This window comes from Plutella xylostella, chromosome 3 (genome assembly GCF_932276165.1).
Source record: "Plutella xylostella chromosome 3, ilPluXylo3.1, whole genome shotgun sequence".
Taxonomy (NCBI): Eukaryota; Metazoa; Arthropoda; class Insecta; order Lepidoptera; family Plutellidae; genus Plutella; species Plutella xylostella.
Genome location: NC_063983.1, coordinates 8,316,983 through 8,334,291, shown reverse-complemented (window position 1 = coordinate 8,334,291; position 17,309 = coordinate 8,316,983). Strand labels below are relative to the sequence as shown.

Sequence of the window (17,309 nt, the reverse complement as noted above, 5' to 3'; positions counted from 1 at the left end):
ACATAGTAGCTGTTAAGTTGAGAATAAAATATTAATATTATACATCAATATATTATTTATTTTCATTTAAAATTAAGTATAAAGTTTAAGAAGTCACTGTACTTACTGTAAGGTTTTACAAAGTTTTCAATACAAAGACAAATGCATTATAAAATCTATATACCAGTATAAGTACATTTTACTTTGGCATAAGTACTTAAAGCATTAATTATGCACTTTTACATAAAAATCTTAATTTTAACAAAGCTACATAAATACTAATATTATTCTTAAATAAAAATTCTGCTTACAAAAAAACTTTTTATCTTCTCCAAAGTACAAATGCTAAGTTAAAATATTACGATATTTTTAATACTTCTCTGTCTGTAAAGCGACTGGATAGGTTATCGTACAAAATGTTAATAAAAAATATAGGTACAAAATTAAATAATTTTTGAGTAAAACGCGGATAAACAATTATATAAAAATGGCGGCCGTTACACGAATGGCAGTAGAAATGACTACATGCAATTTGCATATCAGTATTTGGTTGAATAAGCAAGTTGAAAAAATACATCATACCTATACCTAAACTTATCTACTTCCAATAAATTTTAGACATGCCTGATTAAAAGATCGTCTTTTCCGCAAAGATTCAAGCCTCAGCCGTTTTCTTATCATCCGCGTCGCTCAGCGGCGCGGTCTCAGTAGAATCACTCTTCGCCTCGCCGTCATTATTCCAAGGTTGCTGCTCGCCCGACCCGAACACAGAGTATACTACCATCTCTACCACGTACAAGCCGATTGTCACGAAGAATATGATTCGCCAGGATGATATGGTTGGCTGGAAATAAAAAGGAAAAATAAATAGTTGAAGTCGCAAACTTGTACCCAATAGATGGCGCCACTGATAAAAAAAAACAAAGTCTGTATGATGAGAGCGGATAAAGAAACAATTTCAATATGGCGACCGTTTCATATGATGTGATGTTAGGACAGAGAGAGCTGCAATTGAAGTGAGATAGAGCTAGAAAGTATATTATATGACTCTTTATCTGCACTCCGTGTGTCAATAACAGCACAGCTGCTAAGTAAAGTCTGTTTTTTTATTTCGGATACTAAATTGAGATATTCTGAACGGTTCATCAACAGTCGATTGTCACGCCAATATAACGATACTTAACCGTGGGACAATCGACTGTTGATGAAGCTTTAGAACCTGTCAATTTAGTATCCGATATAAAAAACAGACTTTAAAGAATGATATCGTAAGTGCTTTACTTACGTTCTTGTCGGTCAGTTTCTCCACAAACTGGGGCACGATGATGCCGGGAATGGTCGCCACCGTGTTCGTCAACGCCATTAGAGTCCCTGTAATTAAATAACACTTTAGATAAGTGTTTTAAAATATGAAAACAACAAAAATGTATTCTCAAATAAATGGTAACAGCGAATAGCGAAAACTTGCGTTCCTAAATAGAAAAAACTTAATTCACAGATTGTAATTTTAAATGAATGATTCCCAAATTCTTGTACATATTATACAGAATATTTCATAAAAGTAAGCCAAAAGGGATTACGGGGATTCGGGAATTTCCAAAAGTCGTAGATAAAAGTTGTTCAGAATGGCCCCCTGAGACCCTTTTTCGAATTTCTATACCACTTTTACAACATCCTGTAAATAAAAATGCTCTGCTAGAAGGCTAAGGGGGTGTACCATATATAGTAATTTTCCCACTTTCCTTGCTTCTACCTAATCTTAAACTCTCAACAAACTCACCAGCAAAATTGGGCGCAATGTCAATATGATTCGCCAGGAAGCCACAGAACATGCCTCCGATGCAGGTGATAGCTATGGCGGTGAGGGCCACGGCGGCGCCGCGCGCACACCCCACGTAGCAGAGAGAGAGCAGGCAGACGGCTGGCACTGCTGATGCTGTGGGGAAAACGTGGTTTGAATATTAGAAATGCTGTGGTACTCCTTCGTCTTATCCTCTTCATTGGCCACTGCATCTTGACAGATGTTTGTTACAGCGGCTGTGGGTTTTAAGAGCATTTTTTTTGCTGTGGCAAGCACTGTAAGGCCCGCATAGGGCTGTTCGTGTTCACCTTATGCGGGCCTTACAGTGCTTGCTAGATCGATCGGTTACAGGCGTAATTTCAGATGTTGAATAAGCCGCTTAGGATAAGTCCTAGCCACGAAGTATTACCTATTCCTATCACCAACATTTGACCCGCCACACCACACCACTGATTGATCTGTATAACACCACTGACTGTACCATCTCTAAAAGTTATGCTGCTATTAGGTAAACTGCCTTTCTTGTATGTGACTTTGTTCAGAATAATTCCCCCAGAGTTATCCACGTTTTGCTTTTGTACTGGTAACATAGTCCAAGTCAGTTGAAGTTTACTTATTTTTGCAGCCAGGAGTTGCAGGTACGTACCTACCTACCTAGGTAATTCAAAAGAACGTACCGAAAAGAGTTCCAACTTTTCTAGCAGTAGTGGTGGTGATGACTCCCTTCCCTCGCAGGTGGTCCAGCAGCTTGCTCAGCACCATGCTGAACAGCCACAGCGAGAGGAACGGCAGAGACGTTGTTACGGCATTCTGGAATAAAATAACAGTAGGTATATGAGGGTTTATTTACAGTAAACACACACACGCACTCACGCCTTGTACTAATGTACTCCCTTGCGGTGTAGGCAGAGGTGCATTGCTGCACCCACTTTTCGCGTTCACAGTGTTATGTTAATCCCAATGTAATAGGGGGCGGGCCTATTGCCATTTTACGGGCACATCCAAGACCCGAGAACAAATATCTGTGTTTAAACAAATATCTGCCCCAGCCGGGAATCGAACCCAGGACCATCGGCTCAGTAGTCAGGTCACTAACCACTACGCCATTCGGTCGTCTCGGTTGGTCGGTTATTTACAGTATTTGAGGGTATTTTTACGGGAAGCGTCCGTAGTCGAGCGGGCCTCAGTGATCGTAACTGATCGCTGAGGTTAAGCAACAACTGACACGGTCAGCCATTGGATGGGTGACCAATTTCAAGTGGTGCTTTTCTGGACGCTTCCGTGCTTCGGACGGCACGTTAAGCCGTGGGTCCCGGTTGCTGCTTCGGCAGCAGTCGTTAAGCCTAGTCAGAGGCCTTCGGGCGGCTTGAAAACATCTGACAGTCGGGTTGCCCACTTACCCGACAACTCTCTCAGCACAAGCTTGCTTGTGTTGGGGTCCACCAACCTGCACTTGGCCAGCGTGGTGGACTAGGCCTAAACCCTTCCTTCACTGGAAGGAGACCCGTGCCCCAGCAGTGGGGACGTAATGGGTCGTGATGATGATGATGATGAGGGTATTTTAAGATGGTATGGGAATTGGGGACATTTGGACAAAGCCACTAGTGGCCATTGGCCTATAGGAGCGCCACCACCGACTCTCCTCAGTCATCAATCTACCAAGGCAAAAACACCCTCAAAGAAATCAGATGACAAAGTTGGCATGCATGCATTTACCATCCTAACTATTGTACCTACCTAAAGCCTATTCTAAACTTTACAACACCAACGTCCAACACACAAACCCTAGATTATAAGAGTGTATTTTACTTGATCGGCGGAACTACTCGTATCCTATCGATAGGTATGTCAGCGGATAGATTTGGGACCATACGCCAGAAACAACAGGATGCCGTAGTTAAACCCGCTCTCACCTCGGTCATGTTGAACTTCAAGACCTGCAAGCCCCAGTTGGAGCACACGTGGCTCACCAGGATGGCGAGGAATGCGGCGAGTGAGGCACCGTCCACCCTTTAACCTCCTCGAAGAAACCAGATCTGAGTAGGGAGTTTTATCCTCTGCGTCCTTTAACCTGAATGAAACTAACCATTAAGAGACACTTTCTAATTTGTTCCAACCCACTGGAAACTGTAGATTGTGAAACTCAAACTCTCAAAACTCAAACTCAAAATTTTTTATTCATCGTAAAAATATAAAATTTTCTGATGAACGTCAATTTTTACAAACTACTCTCCGTTCGGATAAGGGGGGCTCTTTCTTGTCTAAGGAGAAGAACTGTAATAATGTCCTCCTAGCCGAATTTCGACCACGGCGGCCAATCTCAATTGAGATCAGCCATCTACGCAGGAGTGGATTATAGTGCCCAAGTGTGTGCGCAGTACACAGGAGCACTCTCTGTTCCATCACTCTCATAGCCCAATGGGACGGATTGACCGACACGACTGGAGAGAGCTAGGCGCAGGACCGACTGCTTTACATGCCCATCCGACAGCATGGAGCGTTTCACTGTTTCGGACATCAGGTGATCAGCCTTCTATGTCCTAACCAAACTTAGAACCACAATTTAGAAACACAAATTGATGGTCCCACCCGGGAATCGAACCCGGGACCTCTGGGTCATGAAGCGAAGCTTCTACCACTAGACCACAGAGGCAGTCTAAGGAGAAGAACTGTATCAGTAATCCAGTCTAGTCTTGTCCAGATTTTGGCACAGTTGAACAGTTACCCTTCGTAATAGTCCAGATTTTGGCACAGTTTCGAAAGGATCAGACCAAGGAAGAGGCCATACTACGTATGCTATCGCTATATCAGTGTCCAGATTTCAACTCTCACTCACCTCGGTCATGTTGAACTTCAGCACCTGCTTCATGTAGAAGGGCAGCTCGATGAGCAGCATGTACCAGCCCCAGTTGGAGCACACGTGGCTCACCAGGATGGCGAGGAATGCGGGCGAGGCACCTAGCACCCTATAACCTCCTCGAAGAAACCAGATCTCAGTGGTTTTACCCTCTGGAAGACTGGTAGCCTTCTATTCGCTATTCTTTTCCGGTAGGTAATAGACAGGTTGCCATTATCAAACCCTTTCTAAACTTTCTAGTGTCTAACTCATAAACCGTAGACTGTGAGAGTGTATCTAACTGGATTGGAGGAACTATCCTTCTAGCCGTATTTGTGGATCAGTCAACCGTAATTTAGGTCCAGATCAAGGAACATACTTACTTCTCTTAAGAGAAGCATCTGATTTTAGTACTCAACCGTACCTCAGTCATGTTGAACTTCAAGACCTGCTTCATGTAGAAGGGCAGCTCGATGAGCAGCATGTACCAGCCCCAGTTGGAGCACACGTGGCTCACCAGTACGGCGAGGAATGCGGCGAGGCACCTAACACCCTTTAACCTCCTCGAAGAAACCAGATCTGGTAGTTTTATCCTAAGCGTCCTTTTACCCGAATGACACTAACCATTATGAAACTCTTTCTGATCTGTCCCAAATGCACAAGAAACTGTAGATTGTGATATGAGTAATCCACTGTAATTGTCCAGATTTTGGCACAGATGAAGAGTTTCGAAAGGATCAGACCAAGAAAGAGGCCAAACGATGTCCTATCGCTATATCAATGTCCAGATTTCGGTACTGACGGGACTCTCACTCACCTCAGTCATGTTGAACTTCAAGACCTGCTTCATGTAGAAGGGCAGCTCGATGAGCAGCATGTACCAGCCCCAGTTGGAGCACACGTGGCTCACCAGGATGGCGAGGAATGCGGGCGAGGCACCTAGCACCCTTTAACCTCCTCGAAGAAACCAGATCTGAGTAGGCTCTTTCACACTCTGCGTCCTTTTACACCCGATTGCTGGTATCCATTATGGAACCAGAGAACCGTCTAGTGTTTAACTCATAAACCGTAGAGAGAATGTGTATTTAACTTGATCTGAGGAATTATCCTTCTAGCCGAAGGGTATATGAGGATCCAGTCGTTTAACCTTTAACCTCCTCAAAGCAACCAGATCAGAGTAAGTAGTTTTATCCTATGCGTCCTTTCACCCGAATGACACCAACCATTAAGAAACCCTATCTAATCTGTCCCAACTCACTTAAAACCGTAGATTGTGGGATCAGTAGTCAACCGTAATTGTGCCGATTTTGGCACAGTGGAACAGTTTCGAAAGGATCAGACCAAGGAAGAGGCCAAGCTATGTATCCTATCGCTATATCAGTGTGTCAGTCCAACCTTAAGTGTCCAGATTTTGGTACCGACGGGACTTCCACTCACCTCGGTCATGTTGAACTTCAAGACCTGCTTCATGTAGAAGGGCAGCTCGATGAGCAGCATGTACCAGCCCCAGTTGGAGCACACGTGGCTCACCAGGATGGCAAGGAATGCGGGAGAGACACCTAGCACCCTTTAACTTCCTCAAAGAAACCAGATCTGAGTAGGTTCTTTTACCTTCTGCGTTCTTTTACCCGAATTACACAAACCATTTAGAAACCCTTTTTTATCTGTCCCAACCTACTCGAAACCGTAGATTGTGGGACTGTATCAGTAATTCGCCGTAATTGTCCAGATTTTGGCACAGTTGAACAGTTTCGAAAGCATCAGACCAAGCTCATATCAGTATTCAGAATGCGGCGAGCGAGGCACCTTCCACCCTTTAACCTCCTCGAAGAAACCTGATCTGAGTAGGTAGTTTTATTTGCGTCCTTTTACCCGAATGAAACTAACCATTAAGAGACCCTTTCTAATTTGTCCCAACCCACTCGAAACTGTAGATTGTGAGACTGTATCAGTAATGCAGTCTAGTCTTGTCCAGATTTTGGCACAGTTTCGAAAGGATCAGACCAAGGAAGAGGCCATACTACGTATGCTATCACTATATCAGTGTCCAGATTTCGACGCTCACTCACCTCGGTCATGTTGAACTTCAGCACCTGCTTCATGTAGAAGGGCAGCTCGATGAGCAGCATGTACCAGCCCCAGTTGGAGCACACGTGGCTCACCAGGATGGCTAGGAATGCGGGTGAGGTGAGGACTGCGCGCCACGGGACTGGCAGCTTCTGAGGGGAGGAATGGGAGGGTAAGTCATAGTAGTTGTAAATGGAAGTTCGCAGTTATCATTTGTCTTGCAACTAAATGTATTTCCATCTAATGAATACTGAAGTTGAAGTATTCTTTACATTGAAATATATTAACACAAGTGAGTTTACCTCATTGGCAATACTTAACCTGTTGCTCCGTACATTTATAGCCATACGTTTGATGCGATGCGTGTCATAGGTTCTTAAAGTTACTCATTTCGCTTTCCGGTGTTCATATTTTTTCTGCCGTAAGTTTTTTTTCAGGATACAAAAGGCTTTTATGTACTTTTGTAATGATTTAATTATCTAATCATAAGTATATTTTTTTCCACGACGACTCAAATCTCAACTATCAACATCTCTATCCCTCCATCCTTACCTTCTTCGGACCCTCATCCGTCTTCCCGCCCAGTGACGTCACGATCATGGTCCGCTCCTCCTGGCTGATGAAGGGCTGCTGCTGCGGCGAGTCCTGCACCAGCGCCGCCCACAGCACGCACCAGATCAGGGACAGGCCGCCCATCACGTAGAATACGCTCTCCCAGCCTGTGGAGGGTTGGAAATTAGGGAACGGTTTTAAACGAAGGAAGGCTTTTAAAGAAACGAATGGATGAATTGGACAGTCAGCGAAAGGCGGTTAGGTGTGAGTGAAAAGATGTTTGTTTTAATTATTTGGTAGAGATTTATGGACATTGAAGTATCATAGCAGTAAAAATATGTGCGTAACTACGAATAGTATGTTAGGTACCTATTACATAATATGGGCTCATTTATTTCGATCAATGTGTAGTGAATGATTAATGGAAGCCTTAGGAAAAGCTCGCTTGACTCATAGGGTGAAATGAGTTACATAATTAAGGACAAAAGTGCTTCGTAATCAATTTGAAGCCTTTCCACTAGTTCATCATATCTGGGGATCCATCTACCTATAGTAGAAGTAGGTATCATTGGACATTGGACCTACTTTTATAAATTAAACCATAATATTATACAGAGTGGCCAAAAAGTCGTGGATCAAACGAAACAGGGAGATATAGAGAGATACCTACCTCATGTATCTCCCTGTTTCGTTTGATCCACGACTTTTTGGCCACCCTGTCCATTTACCTACATAGCAATAGGCTGTCTAATCTGTGGTCCATTTCCAGCCTTTGTCAATACGAAACCAGTTAGTTTCTCTATGCCTTACCTAAGTTGGCTGTCAAAACTCCCGCCATCAGCATAGAGATGACAGTTCCCAGCGACGTTCCCGCGTAAACCAGCGCCGCCATGACACTCCGCTCGGCGGGAGGCGCCCACTTCGATAGCAGCACGTGCATGGCGGGAAATGTTACTCCCTGGTGATTAAATTGATTATTATGAACAAGCTCTTATGTTGGTTGGGAAAATTTAAGAGATAAGACTTTATAGAACTTTCATTGGACCGTCGCACTCCTATGTGTCATCTTCATCTTCACGCTTGGCAGGCGAAATAAGGACCACATAGGAACAAGTAGGTAAGTAAGGTAAATTTAGGGTGACTTGCATAACAAAGTTAAATAAAATTAAATAGTTTTTCTCTTGCTCTGACAGTATAATGTCAGAGCAAGAGGTCATAGATTTAATTTTGATTAACTTTGTTGTGCAAGACGCCCTTAGAGCACAAAACGCTAATGCCCAACATTTGGGCAATAATACAACGATTAAGTAACTACAACCTTGTGCTGTGTCTCTAAAAGCCTTGCTTTGTACGAAACTCCGTACTGCTACTCAGGCTGAAAACCTGATGTCATAAACATAATATTCGAACATCTCCAACTGGAAAGCGCGAAGCCGCCGTTACCATTATATTGCTTCCAATGCTCTATGATAGAACATTTGGAATAATATTTCAGCTAATAATTACAAATCCTGATACTCACACCACCGATCCCCTCCCCGACTCTCATGACCACTACAGCTATGTAGTGCGCGTTCGCCATCACCGGAGTGAGGAGGGTGCAGACCACGTTGATGGACACGCTGAAGAACATCACCCACTTGGCTGAGAACTGCTCCGCTATACGGGCACCTGGGGGTAGAGCATGGAGAGTTAGAGAAAGATAACGCTTTAATAAGATATCATATTATACTACCTATTATAAAAAATACGATAATAATATAGATGCCTATTACCGAGGCTGTAGGAGCTGAGAGCTGATACCACCTACAGTGATTCTTTATTCATGCCGAATGGTTAAATCGATTTTAATGAGACATGACGCCGGATAATTTCAGTTAGGTACTTAACATTGATTTTACTGGCGAGAATCGGCTTCATCAGCAAATTATGATTAAATAGCTTCAGGTTTTTCCTCTCGTTGAGTTGAAGTTACCTATCTTCTTTTATATCGATTAATGAGGAGCTCACCAGGTATCTGCGAGACGAGGTATCCCCAGAAGTAGCAGCTGAGCACTGTCCCGCGCACCCCACCGGACCACGCGAACGGACCATCCGGCTCCTGGGAAACAAGTAGGTAGGTACCATTGATGATCATGAAGATGTCAACCATGCCGATGCGGCTACGGCGACTGCTAATAATGGTAACTCAGGCTTCGTTGGTGTGGCTAACATAGCCAATCTTGGCGGTAAACGTTCGTAAACGATTGAACAATTTAAATGGCTATTGCATCGGGTGAAAGCATCTTTAATTGCAATGTCTGCTGCTACATTATTAACTTCAACCTTTATGATTAAATCAGTTGTATGAATTGTGCGACATTTGACGATAAATAGCAGTGCTTCATTTAAATTTATTCATGCTGGTTATTGAAATGCATTGAATTTATGGTTGTGTGCTAATTTTGGTGCGGATTTTATTGGCGGACAATATTTAACGGCCAACCGTTTTAATTTAACGTGTCGTATGTAGTTTGAACTTAACAGTCTTTAGTAATGGTGGGCAATGGTCAACGCCTAGGTGTACTCGTTCTAACTGTATTGTAGGTAGGTACCTACACTTGGGGTTTAGTTTTTAAAAGTTGTTGTTTACAGGGGAGAATGAATTAACTATACACTTACATAGGCTACTCCATACAAAATTAATTTATACCTCAATTCCATCAAACGGCGTTGATGACTTTGGAATATTTCCAACTGTTCCCATATCGGTTTTATAACAGTCGGATTCAAAAATACATTACGAGTTTGACCTATTCAAGGGCGATGATATTGAAAGTAAAAAAAGACATTATTAGGTATTATAGATTTAAACTCAAATTATATCATAATGCCATGACTAATAGTGCATTGCTGGGATGGGACCATAAGCCTTCTCTCTAAAAGGAGCGCCACAACACTCTATCCTCGGCCTTCCTCATCTAACCACTGCCTGTCTAAGGTAGTCGGTCCAGCCAGCTATTATGTATGTAGAACTCCTTATGCTTCAGTATCCTTATTTGTCAGTCATAATATCACATGGTACACATCATAGTTTCTATAATTTTACGTTGAGAGTTCACCAGAGGACGTTGGCACCGTATTATTTATAAACAAAGTTGTAAAATGTACGCTTTAGTACTTTTAATAAGGAGAATGCGTGGTATACAGACTACAGATGATACAATTGACCGGTATGTTAATTTAATCAAGCTTTCATAAAAGTTTTGATGACCAATTTGTTAGATGGAAATATAATTTAAATGCATTAGGTAGAGTAGAGGCAGCGACCACATTTATTAAAACAGTTTTCATACACCACACGGACCACATTATGACGCCATCCACATTGAGCATATTAAAATCAACTCATAGACTACATCACTCATGATGCACCGTCACATATTTGGCCTATGCCATGTCATAGCAGATTTTATGAGCTAAGTTAGTATAATTATAGATTTTCAACAAATACCGCTCTATTTAAACTAATGTCCGCATTAAATCTATGCCTGTCTCTTTCTGTCCGTATAGGTACAGTGAAGGTCAAGAACTCCTGACACCCCTATATAGCTATAACTACAACCCTCCCACTTAGGCGCCACCTACATAAAATAACCTTGAACTACATAAACCTCGTTTCGTTACTAAGACCTCTGTGTGTGTGTTAAAAGATGGCGCTAAATATCGACCTTTATTAATTTAAGCGCCATCTTAAATCAAATATTGGAACTAGCTTCATAAAGTTCATGCCAGAATGTTAAAACCTGTGTTGTTCACTTTTAACTATTGCAAGCCAGCTCAGTGTGATACGAAGTGATTGCATTTTTCACCAGTTTAACTAATTGTCGGTGTGGTCTAATCGTTAAGGTATTCGGCTTTCAATATGGAGGTCCAGAGTTCAAATCTCTGGAAGGAGTGTCGCGCTTATAAAAATGGCTAGCTAAGAGGAGAGTAGAAATGAGAAGCCAGGGTTTAGCTTGACACAAATTTATTTAAAGGTCAACGTGGGTTAGGCCTACACTACACGATCAGTCAGTTTTCAGTTGGCACGGATAGGGACTCCCCTGAGTCGAAGAGTATCGGCGTGGAATCCCGATAACGCGACCGGCGTGGAAGTCCTCTTCTCCAGTGCCCAGGTAGGTAGGCAGGCAGGTCACGTGGCCGTTGCGTGCGCGTGGCGTGTAGCTCGGCTGCGCGGCGTGGTCAGCAACACGAAGGTAGGGGGTTGCCGAACCAGCACGTAGAGGGCGAGCCGTAGAAGCCACGTAGCAGATCCGTGTAGTCGGTAAACCGTACCGTGGACCCTGGAATAGATAGAAATCCAACGCATCAGTACACAGTTATCATCTAGGTTCCACATACCGTCATCAAAACCTACAGAAGAGCACCTAATCTAACTTGATTGAGGCGGCAGTGGAAACCAGAACGGAATACCTAACATTAATTAAATAAGAAATAGTAATAATAAGGAAAGGCCGAAAGCGGTACACTAGCTGCAGCATAATTTGGAATAAAACTACGTTAATGCATTTAGGCAAGCTAGCGTAATTAAAATAAAAGAAATATAAAAGCTGATGATGATGAAATGTCTAAATGATCATGCGTAATTGCATATCCGCCATCTTGGCTGCTAAAAGTGCGCAGTTAGTAAGTAGTTACGTTAGCTATTTGCTAACTCGTAAGCGGCGTAAGCAGCGAATAAAATAAAATGGAAGCTAAGTTAGACACATTTAAATTAACAGTTTAAGACACAATAAGTAAACGTTTAAAGCACAAATAGGTTCCTAAAATAAGCTAAGCAAGTCTGATCACACTTACCCGATATTGGGGAAGACACGCACAAGGTACCACTGGTAAGGTCTAGGTCATTCGACACTTTAGAGCGGGCTAGGCACCTAGAGGACTGCCGTGAGGTAGGGTCACGCGCAGTCGATGCCGTAGCCCGTGGACGAATGATCGAGAGCCAGTGGTCACTGAGTGGGGCTGCCGCGATAGTGGGGACATGAACAAAAGACCGCTTCGCTGTCTAGGGATGGGAACGCGTCGATAATTTGAAGAATTATCGACGCGAAGATTAAGTTATCGATAAAGTCGATACTTAAAATTAATAAATTATGAAGATTATTTACTACTTTGTAAGTTATTTATTTTGAAGAAATAAATAACGTTACATTACCCCCCTTTCTGCCCAAGGATTTTGACCTCCTAAAAGTCAAAATCCGCAGCTTAACTAATACTTCTTCATAACTAAAAGAAACTACATACACATTCATACTTCTCTTGCAAAAAACTTTCATACTTTCAATCATAATAAGCCTTATCAAACATTTAGAGAATAATAAGGCCACCTTACATTCAAAGAGGCAGCAAATATAATAATTTGCTTACTCAAGTAGAATCATTATTTAAAAAGAAAATATTCTAGACTGAGGGTAGAATTATAAAAGAAAGTTAACGATTTTTAGTCAATAAGTTTGAAAACAAGGAATTTAAGGTAGATGTCAATGGGTTTAAATAAAAGTAAAAATTGATCATATCCGAAAATCTAAAGCTATAGCGAAAAGCGTCATTTTTAAAACTACTGTGTGATCAGGTCTACTTAACTCATTGATTCCGTTCTGTTACAAAATCAATTAAAGTAGACAGTTTTTCTCAAGTACACGGTAAATTAAATAAGCAAAGCATAAAAGATGCAGCTGAAAACAAAATGCAACTATTGTACTGTGTTAAGTATCAAAAAAAATTAAAGAAACACTCAAATAAATATTTTAAAAGTAAAATATTACCGATATCAAAAGTTTAGAATTAACTACAGCACTAGAAACACAGTACCACAGTTACGAGGTGTAGCGGGAATAAAATAAATTGAAGAAAATAAGTCTTTACAAGTTGCACGCACACAAAACAAGCTACGTTACCAACCAAGAAATGACTGACCGTTAGAACCACGTGGAGGGCGCCAGTGTCGCGCTTATGAAAAATGGCTAGCTACGTTACCAACCAAGAAATGACTGACCGTTAGAACCACGTGAAGGGCGCCAGTGTCGCGCTTATAAAAAATGGCTAGCTAAGAGGAGAGTAGAAATGAGAAGCCAGGGTTTAGCTTGACACAAATTTATTTAAAGGTCAACGTGGGTTAGGCCTACACTACACGATCAGTCAGTTTTCAGTTGGCACGGATAGGGACTCCCCTGAGTCGAAGAGTATCGGCGTGGAATCCCGATAACGCGACCGGCGTGGAAGTCCTCTTCTCCGCTAGACCGCTTCGCTGGCTAGGGATGGAAACGCGTCGATAATTTGAAGAATTATCGACGCGAAGATTAAGTTATCGATAAAGTCGATACTTAAAATTAATAAATTATGAAGATTATTTACTACTTTGTAAGTTATTTATTTTGAAGAAATAAATAACGTTACAGGAGTGACTTTTAAAATTTATTTTTATTTTTTTCTTTGTTAATCATTATAGATGGGTTATTTTAGACTATCTTTATCAATATGAACAGGAAATAAAATAAAAACATAATATATAAGAAAAAAAAAGCTTTATTTCACTAAACAAGTAAATATTATTAGTCTGTATGCAGAATAATTATAAACAAAAGTAAACAAATTCAAAAATTGTAGAATTACAACAAAGAGAACCAACATGTTACTAAATTTCACAATTTACATCTCTTGTTGTTCTACAATTAAATTATAAATAAGCAACAATTTTATTACTAATTACTTATAAATATGTAATCAATTATCTTAACAGTATGAACAATTATCTTACTAGTTACTAAATAAATTTTACTCATACTTAAACTGGGGACCCGTTAAATACCTACTAAACGTATTATAACATAGTTATAATGTTCCATTTCTTCAATGCGAGTTGTGCTGTTATCGTGTAGAAGATATTTCTCACGCAATGCAAACAGCAACCATAACATCATCTTTAAAATTCTCAAATTGATTCTTGTCATGCGTTTAGCTATTTTATAACAGTTCTTCAGGGCCCATTATAGGACATCCATCTTCGGTAACCTTTAAAAACAATAATTTGATCATGTCTTAATAAATATAATAATTGTGACATTATTACTATAGTGTAAAAAGTATATTATGATAATCTATAAGAAAAATAAATGAAAACCAATAATACTTATATAAAGTAACCAATAAAATTATAAAGAGAAAATACGAACCCAATGTTGTCCTGGCACTTAACTCAATTAACAATGACCTTGTTAATAAATTCGTTTGTCATCGTTACGAATTAATAATGTTGATAACAAATTAATAATGTGTATTATACGTAAATATAAATCAGATGGAATTAACAAAACCCATCTCAATGCAACAAAACATTCTCTTCAAGTTTACAATTTCAATTGAGAAATAAATTCAAAATACCCTCTGCGCTTATAATATTTCATATTGTAAACAATTATCACTACATAGACTTTACTTTTGCTATTATATTCACTATTTTGCAAACGAGTTTAACAAGCTTCGTGGCGTAGCGGGCAAATGGTTGGTTTGTGGATAAATGCGACGCGGGTTCGATCCCAGATGAAAAACAAAAAGAATTTAAATTTTGTATTTCATAATATTATTGTTCTATGAATTCGTTAGTTTGTGTAAATGATGGATATTATCTAAATGATGGATATAAATAGGAGAATAGTAAAATAGTTCTATATCTGTCTATAGACACGAGCACTACCGCAACATACGTCACACCGACAAATTGGCTTTGCGTAGTTAGAATTTCTATTTGAAATGCAGGGGGTCAGGTTTATCTGCACCTGACTGTACTGTCAGTGTCAAAGCAAGGTGGCAATAAAATAATAAGTTTAAATTTGCTTCCTGCAGCTCAGCGTAACTCCATCAATTTCCCCATTACCTCCACGACATGACCAGCATCAGTGGCCGCGCACTCCTCGCCGCCCACACCATGGTCGCCGCCGCCCCCGATGGCGGAGTGGTTGAGCATGCCCACCATGGCCACCGACAGGTTCACCTTCAGCCCGTACACTATCGCCATGCCTATAGAGCCCAGCACCGCCAGGATGTATCTGGAGGGCACGCATCCTGGGGAAAGGTTGGGGGTTAGTTCTCGGAATATTAACGGTCTATTTTAGGGTACTTACGTAGCTTTCCAAGAAGGGCCTAGGCTAGGTCACAAAGTAACGTACCTAACTAGATACTTGACTACTTTTGAAATATAAATATTAGGTAAGTTACCCTAAACTCTAGGTAGGCTAATAATAATACGAATATCGATCATCTTTAGCTTCGGCTATAGATAGAGCAAGAATTTTAAAGATCTTTTTCCCATTCATCACATATGCATTATTTTACGGCATCCCTAAATTGACTCCAAGAAGGAGCGAAGCTTATTTTGATACGATTGTTAGGTGTCAATGAACGTATAAATCAACAATGGAATGTACCTACCTACATAGGTAGTATTTTTTTCCCTGTACAAAAAAGAAAACCGGTTCAAACTAGAAATGTGTGTGTTACGGCGGCCCAAGGACACAAGGTCATACAAGGACGCGTTACTGTACAGGTAGCTGCTCTTACAAATAGAACTTTCATTCTAAAATAATGAAAATACCGACGCATCTCACTGTTTTACCCATCATATCATTACTTATTTATAATCTACTAGCTTCACTCAAGCTAGTAAGTACCTACAAACTATGCTATCATACTATGCTATGCTACTTACAATACACCTACCTTTCAGCGTGTTATTATTGCGTAAACTTAGGCAATAAACTGGTCATCATCACATCATCACAGATGCAGTCCGACAATTAATAAAGTAAGTATAAGTATATAATGGTACTTAATAAGGATAAATGTATACTAACTTATAGCTATCTACCTAACCTCTCTATGTAGGTACCTACATAGACATAGAAAAGTAGAACTAAATAATATAGCCGATTTCGTACGCACACATTTTAATTTTAGCACTAAGTATTGAGATTTACATTTACCCAACCCAATCGAATTATTTACAAAGAGTTTTACTTTTCGACCATGCTTTGAATCGCTTCCATGGTCATAACCAGAATATTATCTTTCTACGCCTGGCGGGCGGGTATAGGTGATATCACACACAACACAAAGCAAACCTATAACATCCAAAACCCGAGAGCAAAAATATCTGTCCCAGCCGGCATCGAACCCGGGACTCGGGACGGGAGATGTCATCACTCAAGATTTCCTAGTAAGTATATCCCTACCTATCTAACTAAAGAATAAGTAGGTACTATAATTTACAGGTAAGTACCTAGTGATTTTTTTACGTTTAATTACAATTATGTGTGTCTACTTATCGATGTATAAGTAGGTACTTAACTACGTTTGGGCATCATCGGCATCGTAGGTAAATGGTTCACAATGATAGCAACTTAATAGAATAAATATTAGAAAAGTTTCACAGTTAAATTATTTATACTTAATATCTAATCTACTCACGTCCCAAAATATTCCCTCTAGCAGGCACATCCATCGTAGAGTAACTTTTAATTCAAAAATCTTAACACAAAAACTTTCAATCAAAACAAAACTTGCGTAAAGTAAGTAAACTATAGCATTACACGAAAGTCCGACCAAGTGTTTAGTCCGAATATTAATCTCCGACTGTTTGCATCAGCCACAAACAAGAATATTTACCCGAGTGTATTTACTGAACCAATACTTTAAAAATGAAGTTCTACGAAGCTACGTGCCAGGCGGCATGTGCAAGAGAAATGCTAACTTTTGTGACCAAAAGTCCCGCTCGTCCTGATTTGAGCTTTCGCGCTTTTTCAAGGTGACCTTCGTAAAGAGATCAATGAAACTGAAGGAACTCCTTTCAGTTTTATACCTACTATCGGGCTTGTTGCCCCGTATTGCTCAACGCTTATGAAAATTACGTTATCATTATTTAATAACGCTAATGTATAAAACTCTCATATTCCTGTTTTAATAATATTGGTAAATAGGTAATGTAGTCCTGAAAACATGAGCTTTCGTTTTTAGGTGTGGTACCAAAGTTTTTATTTC

At 40.4% G+C, this 17,309-nt stretch overlaps 1 protein-coding gene across 1 annotated transcript; it reads right to left on the bottom strand.

The window, feature by feature from the left end:
• Positions 1 to 215: 215 nt before the first annotated feature.
• Positions 216 to 16,318, bottom strand: LOC105394456 (sialin). Its single transcript, XM_048625745.1, has 11 exons — positions 16,290 to 16,318; positions 15,151 to 15,379; positions 9,246 to 9,336; positions 8,758 to 8,906; positions 8,046 to 8,193; positions 7,236 to 7,402; positions 6,686 to 6,835; positions 2,458 to 2,590; positions 1,760 to 1,915; positions 1,265 to 1,350; positions 216 to 823 (listed from the first exon to the last, which is right to left on the bottom strand). The coding sequence occupies exons 1-11, from the start codon at positions 16,316 to 16,318 to the stop codon at positions 635 to 637; spliced, it is 1,527 nt and encodes a 508-aa protein (XP_048481702.1). The 3' UTR covers positions 216 to 634.
• Between the last annotated feature and the right edge of the window lie 991 nt (positions 16,319 to 17,309).

What these genes read in the sequence shown, in the direction of transcription:
- LOC105394456 (XM_048625745.1), bottom strand. Translation starts at nt 16,318, where the DNA reads ATGGAAGCGATTCAAAGCATGGTCGAAAA. An exon ending in CCTCGTCTCGCAGATACCTG is followed by an intron (nt 8,907 to 9,245) that starts GTGAGCTCCTCA and finishes CTCTACCCCCAG; the next exon opens with GTGCCCGTATAGCGGAGCAG. An exon ending in AGAAACTGACCGACAAGAAC is followed by an intron (nt 824 to 1,264) that starts GTAAGTAAAGCA and finishes TTTTATTTCCAG; the next exon opens with CCAACCATATCATCCTGGCG.